The 14,907-nt window shown below is 31.3% G+C and overlaps 1 protein-coding gene across 1 annotated transcript in view; it reads left to right on the forward strand.

Annotated features, from left to right (window-relative positions):
• Nucleotides 1-14,907, forward strand: part of PPP1R9A (protein phosphatase 1 regulatory subunit 9A) — a 316,932-nt gene that overhangs the window by 157,765 nt on the left and 144,260 nt on the right. Inside the window, 3 exon segments of the mRNA XM_049784454.1 lie at nt 13,416-13,455; nt 13,457-13,489; nt 13,492-13,523. Coding sequence (XP_049640411.1) covers nt 13,416-13,455; nt 13,457-13,489; nt 13,492-13,523 — 105 coding nt within the window.

Below are 14,907 nucleotides of genomic sequence, written 5' to 3' on the forward strand. Positions count from 1 at the left end.
GTCCTAATATTGAGAATGTATGAGGGAAATGTAGAGCCTGTTTAGGGTACAGGCAGGGGTTGGGTGGGGAGGAGGGAGATTTGGGACTTGGGTGATGGGAATGTTGCACTGGTGATGGGTGGTGTTCCTTTTATGACTGAAACCCAAACACAATCATGTATGTAATCAAGGTGTTTAAATAAAAAAAAAAATTAAAAAAAAAAAAAGAAAAATTAAGCCAAAAAAGTGTTTTAACTACTAAAAGTAATCATATAGATAACCATTTATATTTTTAATTACCCACTGGTTTATGATCTTAGTAAGAATGTTGTAGGGTCAATTTGTGGTAGCAAAAACCTTAAATTACTGCCCCTCTTTTAAACTAATTATTCTTCTTCTCACCCCCTCTCTCAAATTTGTAATTTCTTCTCTTTGCCCCTATTGCAATCACCATACAGTCTATCTTTTTTTTTCTTTTGGGAGGCGACACCCAGAGGTGCTCAGGGGTTACTCCTGCCTCTATGCTCAGAAATTTTCCCTGGCAGGCATGGGAGACCATATGAGATGCCAGGAACCGAACCACCATCTTCAGGGTTGGCCACGTGAAAGGCAAATGCCCTACTGTTGTGCTCTCTCTCCGGCCCCTTATTCAGTCTATCTTTATAAAGAAATGAGTTGAAATCTCTTTCAAATAAAATGGTGAACTTCATGGAAATGTCCTTCCTCCATCCTTTATCATTTCTTTATGTCTCATTTTAAAATAAAAGATGATATTTTCCAAATTTTATATCATGTTTTAATTTCTTTAATCAATATATCATTCTTGAAATGAAAATTTTTAAACAGATATTTTTAATGAAAATAATATTCAGATGTTGAGCTTTCTTTTTTCACTCCATGAACTCTATTGAGTCAGGCAGGAAGTTATATAGAATCAGGAAACTGCATTTTAATCATGGAGTGCCTCTTTATTACTCTGATTTCTGAATGCAAAGAGCAAGTAGGCAGATACATGGTCTGTTTACTATTGCAAGGAATGCTTTATAGCTTGGATCTCTTCTATATTCTCAGTGACTATTACCAGGGCTTTTTCTGCCTTTGTGAAAATACATATTTCTATCTAGGATCAGTTTCCTTCTCCCTGAGAGACTTCCTTAATATTTTACCACTACTTCTGCTGGTGATGATTTATTTTAGCTGTATGTCTGGAAAAGTGTTTGTTTCATCTTTGTTTTATTTTAAATACATTTTTCTCTCTGTATAAAATTACAAGTTAACAGGGATTTTTTTTTTTTCATTTTAGAATCTCCCTCTGGACTTTCTGTTTTTAGGCATATGATTTGTTTATATGAACAAAAGTATGCGTATACAAATGAATTAAAATTTCAAAGTCCTGTAAATAATTTTAAAATTTCTACTTTTTTACATACGAAAAGAAAAGGAATATATTATGAACACTAGATTTTTTTGTTGAAAAATAGAACCTAAGGGACAGGAAAACAGTACAAAGCAAGTAAAGTGCTTGCCATCCTTATATGTGGTCTGTGGAGGTTCAAGTCCTGGAGCATTTCCAGGAATGATTCTTGAGCACAGAGTCAAGAATAAACACTGAGCAGATGTTTTTGGGAACCAGGTGTGATTCCCAAACAAAGAAAGAAAAATATATAGAAACAAATAAACTATATGTATTATTTCTTCTTTTCCCTTACATTTTTTGAGGTTGTCATTCTGGTTTTAAGGTACATATTGCAGAAACTTCAATCTGGAACCCTTAGTCTACTTACTTTGTTATCATGGTATATATGTGTGTGGGTTTATTTTAATAAATAAAAACAACTATTAAAGTTCAATCTGATTATTAACTATTAATATTCAATCCAAAGAAAAAACTTTAGAAAATTTAAATATTCACTAATTAGTGAATTATTGCATAATTTTACATGATGCTTATTCTAAATTTGTAATAGTAATTATACACATAGATGTAAATATTTTTTTATGCAGGTTTTGGTGTCACTCCCTAGAGTGTTCAGGGCTTACTTCTGGTTTTATGCAGAAGGATCATGCCAGGCAGTGTTCAATGGACCATATACAGTGTTGGAAATTAACACCTAATCAGCTGCAGCAAGGCTAGCACATTATCAGCTGTATTATCTTTCTGGCCCCTTGTTATGTATAAAAAATTAAGGAAATTAAAATCTAGTTTATAATTCACACCTATTAAAATTTAGCTAAATTTCTTTTAGGATTTTTTTCTGCCTATATATCTAGCTTATTTATTTAAAATCATATGAATCAATTTAACATGTATTTGTAAGTACCTATACTCTATTTGTCAAGGTGGTGGTATTTGTAGAGTATTTGTTAAATATCAAACAGTATGCCATATTATGTTTCTTATTTTATCTTGCTAATAGCTCTAAGTATTATTTTTTGTATTCAAGAAAACTCCTTTGTTATATTTACAGCAAGTGGCAGAGCCTTGATATAAATCTAGGTATCTCACTCCTGATCCTAACCCTAGCTAATATATTATATCAAATCATTAAATACTTTCTAAAACCAATATTAAGGATATATTATATTATAGTATTTTATATGTGTAAACCATTTCTTTATTGTAAAATTAATATGTTGTTTATAATTATTGGTGAGATTAGTATTTTTATATTCAAATCATAGTGAAGATTTCTGATTATTTTCTTGGAGTAGAATACTGTGTCAAGGCACATTATATTGTAAATGATTTCAAAGAACATTCTTAATCTGCCCTTTGGAAAGGTCATTCCATTTAAAAAATTTTTTACAATTTCTATAAGAATATATTACTCTACCTTCATTAATATTGAATATTTTTATGTAATATTCAATAATTAGATGTAACATGTTATTATAAAAGTAATCCTTTTTCCTTATAAATCTGTGTAAAGGTTTACTGGATGACTTTTATTTATTTAGTATGTTCTTTTTTATAAATTCATTTTTATTTTTTTCTGGTTATGTTTCTTACAGTAGGCTGTCTGTTCTTTTAGAAGTAATATTTTCAATTAAGTGATCCCCTTCATATGCTTTTCTTGTTGATTATATTGCAGTATTCTCTCTCACTTCCAGCATCTGATAATAAACTCAAGTAAATAATAAAACTCAAGTAAATAAATAGAAGTCATATGAAAGTAAAATCTTAAATATAGTAAAACAATTTACTGTGTGCACTTATCTTTTTGGAAAATTATTGCTAGAAATATCATTTACCTAATTTTGTTTATTATAAAATTTATCAAATATATACACAATAGAATTAAGACTTTTAAAAGTTGCTCCAGCCCCATAAAAGAAAATTATCAGTAAATTAGAGGTTTCAGATTAAAAATTAGGTCTAAAGAACTTTAATGCCCATATGCCTCTTTCAAAAGATCTTAAAATTAATTTTAAAATTTTCAGTGCAAATCATAAAGGAAATTAGCACATAACCTACATTAAGTTTACTCTGTAAGATCTATTTTGATCCTTCACCCTACTTTTTAGCTAAATTTTTTACTTCCCTTTTTCTTTTTCTCTTGTAACTATTAGATGCATGTTCTGTTCATAATACGATTTTCCTTTTCATACTCATGGTCCTTTCTATCTTATTCGTTGGGGCTAGGAAATGAAATCAGGTCATATTCATGCAAGGTTCTTTTTATACTCATAACTATATTCAGCATAAAAATTTTCTCAATTCATTGTTACCTTTTACTTCAGAGCTCGGGTTAGGATCTAATTGCTTTCCAAAAAACCAGTCACCTTTTACAGAATTGAATCCAGTAGAACTATTGTCCTCTGTATTCCTTATTTATTAGTCTTTAGCAAATGCACACATGTTGAATTACCTTCATGTTTTGTATATTGACAATGTATATTTTAGTAAATCTTTAAAACCATGATGAACCACAGTTCTAGTTTCAAATGTCACACAGAGAAGTATCGAGTGGATACTAGATCTTTTGAATCGGACTCAAGCCCTTTTTTGCATTGATTGAATCCAGTTGATCTTTTCTGGGGATAAATTTTCTTAAGATTGTTTGCTATGCTGACATTATTACTTTTCACAGAGAATGTCCAAGTAATCTCTATCTTTGTTAAATGAAAATTCCAAAGGATCAAATTAGACCTTAAGGACTAAATTTAATGTAGATTTGTTAAATGTCACTTTTTTTTTCCTTTTGTTTCTATCTTGTCATAGCTCTTAGTTTTCTTGACTTAAATAGAAAAACTTCTTGAATTCATTGTGAATCTAATTATCACTTCTTTCTCTGTCTTGGTTTCATTTGATCACTTCATAAACCCTTACTTTCAGCCTCTTTTGCACATAATTACTTTTGTTCTTATATACGTAAATTTTATTTTCAAACAGCAACTAAACCTAAGTCAAATTTGTATCCACCTCACTGTCAGTGTTCTTCGAATACAATAAGAGCCACTTGTTAAATTACTCATTGAATAAATCAATCAGATCAATGAAGCAAGCATATTATTTTCTTCACTCTTGTGTTTAGCACTTTTTCTTTCTTTTAAATTAGGGTACTCAGAAATGTCTCTTAATTGTGTTGATTTTATTGTATGTTATCAAAATTATTCTGTAAAGATTGTACTTTTAAAAAGTTCTTTGAGCTAGTTTGTTCTTTAATTCTGTTAAGGAAATCATAAATCTTGTTTTTCTTCACCTCTTATTGCTGTGCCTTTGAAAAAATAAGTATTTTGAATATACTTTTCTTTCTTTTCTGGTAAATATTAGTTCTATAAATATTAATTCTATAAATACTAGGTTCCCCCCCAAAGGCTTTCAAAGTTTTCTGTTCCTTATTTAGTATTCTTCTTATTCACCTGAAACTTCATTTTCTTAAAATTTTTGCCTTCCCAATTGTCCTTGCCCAGTTAAAGTGGACAAGGGTAACTTAATCATTTTTCACTTCATGAAAATATGATAGCAACTCTTTCCTTTTGAGAGTTGAGGTTTTTCCACATTAGTTTTTGATAAGACCAAAGATGCTCACCATCAAATTCTATTCTGTGCTCTCAATACAGAGAATGGTATTAAAAGAATTATAGAAAAGAAAATAATAAACAGGGAATGAACTTGTTTTGAATTTTTACAATAGCATTGTTTAGGAAATTATCAACAATGCCCCACCTAAAATAAAATAAATACATAAATTGAATTTTACTTTTTTTCACAGTGGTAAGTGAAGGAAAGGACATTATACTTAAAAAGGCAGGTAAACTAAAGATAATATAACATTTTAGCTATGTCTTCAAGAGATGATTGTAAAAAGTAAAGAAAAGGAATATATGGACAAATATTTTTAGAAGATACAAAAGTAGAACTGCGAACAGATTTTTTAAATAAATTTTTATTGTGACCAAAATGCATTATAAATCTTTCACAGAATTATTTACGGTACATAGTGATAATGAATGTGGGGCATTCCCACCACCAGTGTTTTCCTCCCTCTGGCTCTGTGAACAGATTTTTCAATATTTACCTTACCTTGGAATTTTTAGTTACATGCTGATGTTTTTTAATAAAACATAAAAATTTGTCTTTATTAAGAATTGATGATAGTGTAGTAATGTGATAGCTGATTAGATAGATAAATGGAGATAACATAGAAAATAAGGCTAAGTATTATCAAGATGGCAAATGTCTCTGTATTCATTTGTAGATTCAAAGAAATAAAACTGGCTTTTTTTTCTTGGTGAAAAATACCTAGTTTCATAATACATTTGAAAATTCAAAGAATCTGGAAAACGAGTCCTGGGGAAAAATAGTTAAGATTTCAAGACACTCTAAGTATTCTTTGACAAATAGGTATCAGTAGAATAAAAATTAAAGTGATCCGGAGACCTGAGGGCTTTCTAGGTGATTCTTGACCAATTCAGTTGTTAGTTCAGCACAGGGCCATCAGATGTGATTTGGGTTGGACCTTACAAATCTGGGATACCCTAACTATTCTATAGGTGCTAGGGGCACCCAGGGTGATATCTAATCATTGTTAAGGGCTCCAAAGCTCTGCCAGCAAAACTTGGAGAGGTTGGGGCCGGAGAGATAGCATGGAGGTAAGGCGTTTGCCTTTCATGCAGGAGGTCATCGGTTCGAATCCCGGCGTCCCATATGGTCCCCCGTGCCTGCCAGGAGCAATTTCTGAGCCTGGAGCCAGGAATAACCCCTGAGCACTGCCGGGTGTGACCCAAAAAAAAAACCAAAAAAAAAAACTTGGAGAGGTTATGTGTTAATTGGAATTGAACCTGTAGTGGATATATTCTAGTCCTTCACATTAACTGCTTGGATTGTCTCCTGTCCTGTGTACCACAATTTCTTTATTCACTCATCTGGATTAATCCAGATCTTGCTGCAGCACTTGTAAAAAATGCTACAGTGGACACTGGAGAACAAATGTCTTTTAGAAATAGTGTTTTGGGGCCTTTGGAATAAATGCCAAGAAGTAGAGTTGCTGGTTACATGGAGCTCACTTCTAAGTTTATTGAGTTGTCCAGTTTTTTTTCCAAATATATGAAATAGGTAGGCATTCCTATCAACAGTAGATGAGCATCACCTGCCATCCTTATCTATGCCAGATGGCACTTTTTTTTTATTTTTTTCTTGTGTGTGAGGTGAAAGCTTATTGTTATTTTGGTTGTATTTCTTTGATGATATTAAATGAAAGTATTTTTCACATACCTCTTGGTCATCTGTATCTTTAAAGGACGTGTCCATTTATCTCCTTTTCCTATTTTTCATGGGGTTTGTTTTTGTTGTTATATTTTTCAAAGGCTTTATATGTTGTACATAGTAACCCTTTGTCAGATAAGCAATGAATACATATTTTCTCCCCATCTGTGAGTTGTCTTTATTTTATTATTATTTCTTTTGCAGTGCAAAAGCTTCTTAATTTGAGCAGTATTGGTCTATAATGCCACTGGTTGGTCAATGGCACTGCATCTTTGAAGATTCCTCTATATTAAATTTCATGAAGTATTATACCCATGCTTTTCTCAAAACTTTTGGATTCACATCTTATATCAAAGACGTTTTATCCATTTTGAAATTACCTTTTGGAAGATGTAAGATAGGGTTCTAAGTTGATTACTCTTTACAGGTGATTGACATTTTTCCAAACATCATTGTTTAAGAGAAGCTTTTTACTCTACATTTCTAATTCCTTTGATAAGGGTTAGCCATCTGTATATTTGAAAATATAATTCTGAGCTCTCAGTTCTGTTTCATCGATGGAAAAGTCTGTCTTCATCATAGTACCACAATGTTTTGATTATTATACCTTGATAGTGTAACTCCAAGTTGTGGTAAGAAGAGGACTTCTTTGGCTATTTGAGGTGAGAATTATTACTCAATATAGTTTTAACAGTATTTAATTCATCCTTTAAAATATAATGATTATTTTTGTAGTGATTACATTGACTCTGTATAGTGTGAAGTTGTCATTTTGACAATATTAATGCTTCCAGTTCATGAACACAGGTTGTTTCTGATTCCTAATATCTAATTATATTACTTTTTAAGAATGACAGAGTTTTCTTTTTTGTGCCTTTCACCTGTTTTGTTAAACTTATTTCCCGGTTCTAGTTTTTAAGGCATAGCTGTGAATGAATTTTTTTTTTAAATTTCTTTACTTTATTGCTTACATATATAAATACAATAGATTTCTGTTTCTTGATTTTGTTGTCTTCCCCTTTCCTATACCAGTGTATTTCTAGAAATTTTTTATACTTCAGGTTTTTCTAACTATACTTTTATCTCATCTGCCAATAATGATAATTTGGTTTCTTCTTTTCCAATATTGACCTCCTTGATTATTTTGTCTTCGTTTGCAAGGAGCTGCAAATGCCTAACCATTACTAACATTACTCCTAAACATTATTAACACCCATGGAGAATATTTAACTTTGACTTTATCTAGTTCTAGCTGTGTTTATACCAAAACATCCAATAATTATAAAATATAAGTACAATAAATAAAGGTAGTAAATAAAAAATACATTGCTGCTTTTTTAAAAAAAACTTCATTTATTTATTTATTTATTTATTATTGATTGATTTGTTTATTGGTCACACCCAGTGGTGCTCAGGGGTTACTCCTGGCTCTGCACTCAGAAATTGCCCCTGGCAGGCTGGAGAACCATATAGGATGCCGGGAATCAAACCAATTCCCTCCCATGTTGGCCACATGCAAAGCAAATGCCTTATTGCTGTGCTCTCTCCACGGCCCCAACATTGCTGCTTTTTAATTACTCTGAGGATCAAATAAAGATATTCTGGTTTTTAAAAGTTCATGCAGTGTATCTGTGGTAAAGCATTGACCTGGAATGTGCATTCACTAAGTCATTTTAGTGAAACCTCTAAACTATTAAAGACTAACTTTGAGTTAGAAAAAATATTTTTATAAATGTAAAATTAATGTTTCAGATTTTATTTGGTTCATTAATTCACCAACAAGATGATAGATAAGTATATGAAGCAAAGATAAAGATGTAGCAATTAACATGTAGTTTCAGTACGTTTGGGACTTTAATCAATCGTAAACATTGGATCAATGTAAGGACAGTCCCTCAAGTTATTTTTACTGGTCTCTTAAGCAGTTGTAACCATTTGATACTGACAAGCCACATTACCCTCATTCCATCCCCCCAGCTGTAAAAAACATTTAAAACACATAAATCTGGAAAGATTGTAGAGCAGACTAGATGCTTTCCTTGCATGAAGCAGACCTGGATTCAATCACTAGCTCCTGATATGGCATCCTGATTATCATCAGGAGTGATCTTTGAACACTGAGCACTGCACACTACCCTTGTGATCCAAAAATTAACAAAAAAAACAAACAAAAACCAAACTTGAAAACAGTTTATAATAATAAATAGTAAAGCACTTACCGAGGATAGAGTAACATTTAATTTTAATAAACTAATCTACCCATTTAATTCTGTTTTAAAAATTGTTGTCATCTGTTCTTATGTGGTTTTCTCTTTTTATGTCATTTTGCATTTTAATCACTTATAATTGTTTAGAGCTTTGCTTTGTAATCTATTGTGCCCTTATTGTTTCTTGACTCATTTATATTATAGTGATTACTAATGTTTGAGGACCTTGCAATAAAAATTAGAATTTTATTTTAGTGTTTTTATGTGTAGTTTTATTTATTTCTTTGTTTAATTTATTGCCAACTCTTAAAAATTTTTTAATTTAAACCACTCAGCCCTTTTAATATTTCTTGTAGGGAAATTCCAAATGTTAGCAAACTCCATTAGCCTTTCTTTGCCTCTGAAGTTTTTTATTTTTCCCTTTATATGTGAGTCTTGCGAGATATATTCTTCTTGACTGACAGTTTTCATCTTAAAATATCTTGAACATGTTATTACATTTTTCTAGGGCCTGGTAAGACTGATGACTATATGATAATAGGAGTACCTTAATTAATTGCATGCTACCCCCATCTGCAAAATTTATTTGCTGTCTTGAACTCTAAAGTTTAACTGCAATGTATATTTAGCTGTATGGGCTCTTTCATTTAGATAACCAGGTGTTCTCTTAGCTGTATGGATGTATTTTCAGCTTCTTCTCAAATTTGGGATTTTTTCTTTTATTATTTATTTGAATAAAATATTTATTCCTTTCTTTCTAGCTCTGTGTTCACCCTGGATTATTTTTTAACATACATTATCTTTTATAATGGATCAATTTTAATAGAATTTCTTCAGTATTTTTAAAATCTATGTCTTTTTTTCTACCAAGATTGTTCTGAGGTTGCTATACTTGACCACACTGATTGAGCCTATATTTAGTTTTATATGTTTCTGTAGAACTTTTTTTCATATTCTCTACATCTATATATTCTAAATTTGTTACTTTTCTTATTTAAAACTTTAATTTTCAGCTGTTAATTTTTGGCTTTATTTCTGGGCTCATTTATTGTTCCGAGTTCTGGTATTCCTTTCTAATTGCTTATATGAATTTCTTTCTACCTCTGATTTTTCCATTTTACAGTACTTGTAATCATAATCTTCCAACTTTCTGAGACTGTATTTGGATAGTTGCTTTTTTTCTCAATAACATATTTTCATGAAGTATAAGGTTGTCATGTTTTAACTTTTTCTTTGACCCTTTTGTTTCCTTAATTCCTTTAGTCTCTCTTACCTTCATCAGTAAAATTAAAATTAAATTACTATTATATTTCAAACAGGCAGCTCTGTCACTTTATTTTAATTTATTTTGTTTTCTTTTTATCTGATGATTTCTCTAGGTACTTATTTACAGTTCTGTAGCAGTAGAGTAAATGTCAAAGGTCTGTTGTGAACAAAGTGGTAGGAAGGACATATTTTGTAGTACCATAATTATTCTTCATTTCTGGGGTCCCAAATAGAGTCTGATAGTCTTTTTGTTGTCATTGCAATTCATAAGGTCAGCATCCATTTAAGTGGGGGAAATCTCACAGAAGTCTCATCAGAAGTTTTCCACACTGGGTTAAATGTCCCCTCCTTTTGTCCCTGGATATTCCAAGGAGAACAAATAAATATTGCATAGGGGCCATGGCAAAAGACTAGGGAGCAGCTGGTAAACAGTAGACTACAGAAAGGAAACAGGTTGGAGGAATGGGAATATAGTTGTAAAAATGATGAGAAATACGGGGTTGAGAGAGATTTTTCTTTCATCATCCATTTCCCTCAGTGGGCTCAAAGCTGGCTCAGGTGTGTTTACATACTTCTCTATCCTATTCATAGCCTGCTGACCTGGATTAACAGCCATGTTCTCTCTGTCTTGTACTCTAGAATACAGCCTTCAGGCACTTCTCTCAACTTATTTACTATCCATGGAAGCATGGGATCTCCTCTATGTATTGTTTGTTTGTTTGTTTGGGTTTTTTTTTTTGGCCACACCCGGTGACACTCAGAGGTTACTCCTGGCTATGGACTCAGAAAATCGCTCCTGGCTTGGGGGGACCATATGGGACACGGGTGGATAGAACCGTGGGGTAAGGCAGATGCCTTACAGCTTAGTGCCACCAGTCTGGCCCAACCTCTATGTATTTTTTATTGCAGTCTGTTGATCTCTAAAGTACTATACATAGCTCTCCACTTTTAGATGTGGGATTCTATTATGCACTTTCAAGTGAGGGTTGTTTCTCTTGTCTGCAAAGCTAAGAGACTTCCCTATTATTATATTGATCAGTAAAATAATTGCTCCACTAGCACTGAAAATTTTATTAATTGGGAAGAGTGATATGGTAACGATATTCATTTTCACCAAACTAATCTTTCAAATCAGTATAATTGCTTTAAAACCACAAGTGTTTTAATAGAACATGTAAATACAAACTAGTTATAAAAAAGTGCCAGTTGTTTTAAGTATATTAAAGATGACAATCTGGATAAAAGGAATTAGCCCGATGAGATGTCAAAATTGTATATAACTGGACAAAATAGTGCCAGCAAGACAAAGTTGAGGTCAATTGAAAATATAGAAAAACCTTGAAGCATAGCTGAAATACTAATAGATATACCTCAACAAATATGTGTGGAGAAATAACCTTTTCATTAAATGTCTTACGGGCCAAACCTAATTATACACTTGGGAAATAATTATATTTATTTAAATATTTCTAGTTAGTAATTAATGAATGTTTTACTGTCTCCATACTAAAACCAAAAATATTAGGTTTAAAAAATATTTTAGAAGAAAATAAAAAGTTCTCATAACTTTGGTCATAAGGGCTTCTTTTTAAACAACATTAAAATTTTCCAAACATAAAGTTAAAAGTTAGAATTTTATAAATGTGACTTAATTTTTAGAATGCTTTTTCTCAAAACCCATCACATTTCATAGGTATATGAAAAGACTAAGCACATTGGGAAAGACATTTGCAACAACAAAATGGAAAAATATGTAAATGGAAACATATAAATGAGAAAGGAAAATGACAATCAAACAATAAGAGCCATTTGTATTACTGAATAAGATCTGGAAAAGTCACAAAAAGTTGGCAGCACATAAGGGACAGGGAAAATTATAATAGTGGAATGCAATTAAACCATGATACTTATACTTGTGTATATTTATAAGAAATGCAGTATTTGAAGAGTTTTATTATAACAAGTATCTGAGAGGGTGTGTAAGTCAGAAACTTTCATGCAAAACACTGATTACAAGAAATGTATTGTATTGGTAGCTAAAATTTGGTAGTGTGTAATAAAAATTGAAAATGCTTACTTTCTTTGAAGGAAGAATTCTATTTGAGAAATATATTCCCCTAGAAGCATACTTTTTCATAGATAAAACTAGTAAGATTAACTTTGAAGCACTATTCATAATTAGTTCAAATTTAAAGCATAGCTATATAAACTGCAAATAGATGAATATAATCAGAATATGTATAAAAACATAATTGATAAAATTGAGTAGGCAGAATTGTTACTTATAACCCTTAGATATGTTTCATATGTAATGTTGAATGAAGCAAATTAAATTGTAAAAATGGAAGGTATAAGTCTAATATTTGGAGACTGCAAATGTACATATATTGTGTCTAGTCACGCTTGACTGAGTAATATTTGTTTTCAAAATAATCAATAAAATGGCTAAGAATAAAAATTAGTATGATTGTTCTCTCTGTGGAAAGATTGGATAACATAGAAATAGAGAAAAATCCTAAAGGAATTAAGCTTTTCCATAATGTATTTATATAGAAAAAATTGAAATAAGTAATATACAGTCATTAGATTTCATAAGATGTAGTATTTGGTCCAGGAATGTTTATCATTTATTTTCTCTGCATTTCTGTATGAATGAAATACTTCAATTTGAAGAATAAAAATGTTTATATATAAAAATACAAATGTTACTCCTAAAGAAGCATCTATTTACATAGACTCTATACACATGCATACTTGTGCATAGATACATATACATGTATGTAATACATACATAATTTATATTATTGTATTATATATAAAATATAACAAATATGTATGTACATAGGCATTATGTACATGAATAATTCAGCCTCAAAGATATAGGACTTCTGAATATAAAGGATTCCTTGTAATTTCTGTTGATATTCCTAGATTTTCTTTGTGAGTAGCATTGGGGAGAAAGTTAGATAACAGTCTATAGGGTTTATTGGCTGTATTTGTTGGACTTTACTATTAGTAAAAATTTATGTAAATATGAGAATATTAAAAAATTGAAGTTAATTTTATTTATCTATTTTGTGCCATGTCTGTCCAAAATAATTTTTATTAGGAATTTTACTCAGGCCTAAATATTACATAAAAGACATTTTTCATAAATTAGTATATTAAAGCTCATTTAGTAGCCAATTCATTTATGGAAATGTAATTAATCACATAAGAATTAACAGTATTGTTTTTTCTGGCCTTTCCTGAAGAATACAAGTCAATGACCAGATTGTGGAAAGTGACGGAATCAAGCCTGGTTGGTGTCACACAGAATTTTGCTGCAGAACAGTTCTCAGAAACACCAAGGGCAATGTCAGGTAAATATGTGTCTTCAGTCAGCTCTCTGTAATTTTTATTTTTTATTACATTTTAGTTTTCTATACTTGTACCTATAGTCGTATATAATTACAATGAAAATTTTATATAAATATTAAATTTTGTGATTAGTTTTAATTTTTTTGAAATAGTTCATTTAAACACTTAAAATGGAAAGTGATAGCATTCTAAAAATAGGTAGTATGCACTATGAATTAATGTGGTTAATTATTGAACTAGATTAGAGTGCTTTATTGCTAATGTAAGAAGATATCTAAGATAGCATTTCTCAAAAATCTCCAATAAATAAGAATTTAGCCCCAAACTCTAAGACTAAATGCATTTATATAGTAAATTGAAACTGAAATAATTATACACAGGTGTCCACTTATGTATATTATTTAGACAAATAGGCTAATATAATTTGGTGTTTAATGGAGTGCAATTTTCAAAATCTTTTTTATTGTTTAATGAATAAACCAGAAAATTCTCTGGTATACAATAACTTTCAACATAAGATGGGCCATGTTCCATGGTCCTTGAAAGTTATATCCAATCATGAATTTGAAAAGTGTAGCTTAAAAAACAAATAAAAATGCAATCCTAAAACAACTGAGGTAAAAGTCTCAAATAGTTTTATTTGGCCATAACTTAGTTACTTTTTAATGTAGTTTTTTAATGTCAAACTTTTATATAAATCCTGTGAAAGAACAAACAAGGGGATGTTATTTAATATATTCTATTATGAAAAGTGTTTTAGTGTTATGTTCATCAAATGAAACTACCAAATATTTTGGCAATTGATGGTAATTATATAGCTATACGAAGGGTAAGAGGGTTTTTACTGTTGTATAATTTATAGGAACGTGAGTTTAAATTTTAGAATATACTCTCTGTTTTTTTATCTCTCTGGACTTCAAGGGGAAACTTCTCCTGTGCCTATCTGTGATTCTGAATACCTGAAGGTCTCCTTAGAGGCCTAGGGAGCACACCCCCAAAAAACTGCATTTTGAAGCTGCCCAGTGAGTAAACTCTGGCTGTGGGGGTTGCCATTCAATAAGCTGAGCTCTCTGGCCTGTGGAGGCTCCTCCCTGCTGTGCCTTTGATCACTCTGAGGACTTCAAGGGAAATTTCTCCTGTGCTTCTCTGTGTTTCTGAATACCTGAAGGTCTCCTCAGAGGCCTAGGGAGTGCACCAGCAAAAAAAAAAAAACTACTTTTTGAAGCTGCCCAGTGAGTAAACTCTGGCTGTGGGGGTTACCATCTATTAAGCTGAGCTCTCTGGCCTGTGGAGGCTCCACCTGCTGTGCCTTTGATCACTCTGAGGACTTCAAGGGAAACTTCTCCTGTGTCTGTCTGTGTTTCTGAATACCTGAAGGTCTCCTTA

Source organism: Suncus etruscus, chromosome 1, assembly GCF_024139225.1.
Source record: "Suncus etruscus isolate mSunEtr1 chromosome 1, mSunEtr1.pri.cur, whole genome shotgun sequence".
NCBI classification, from domain to species: Eukaryota; Metazoa; Chordata; class Mammalia; order Eulipotyphla; family Soricidae; genus Suncus; species Suncus etruscus.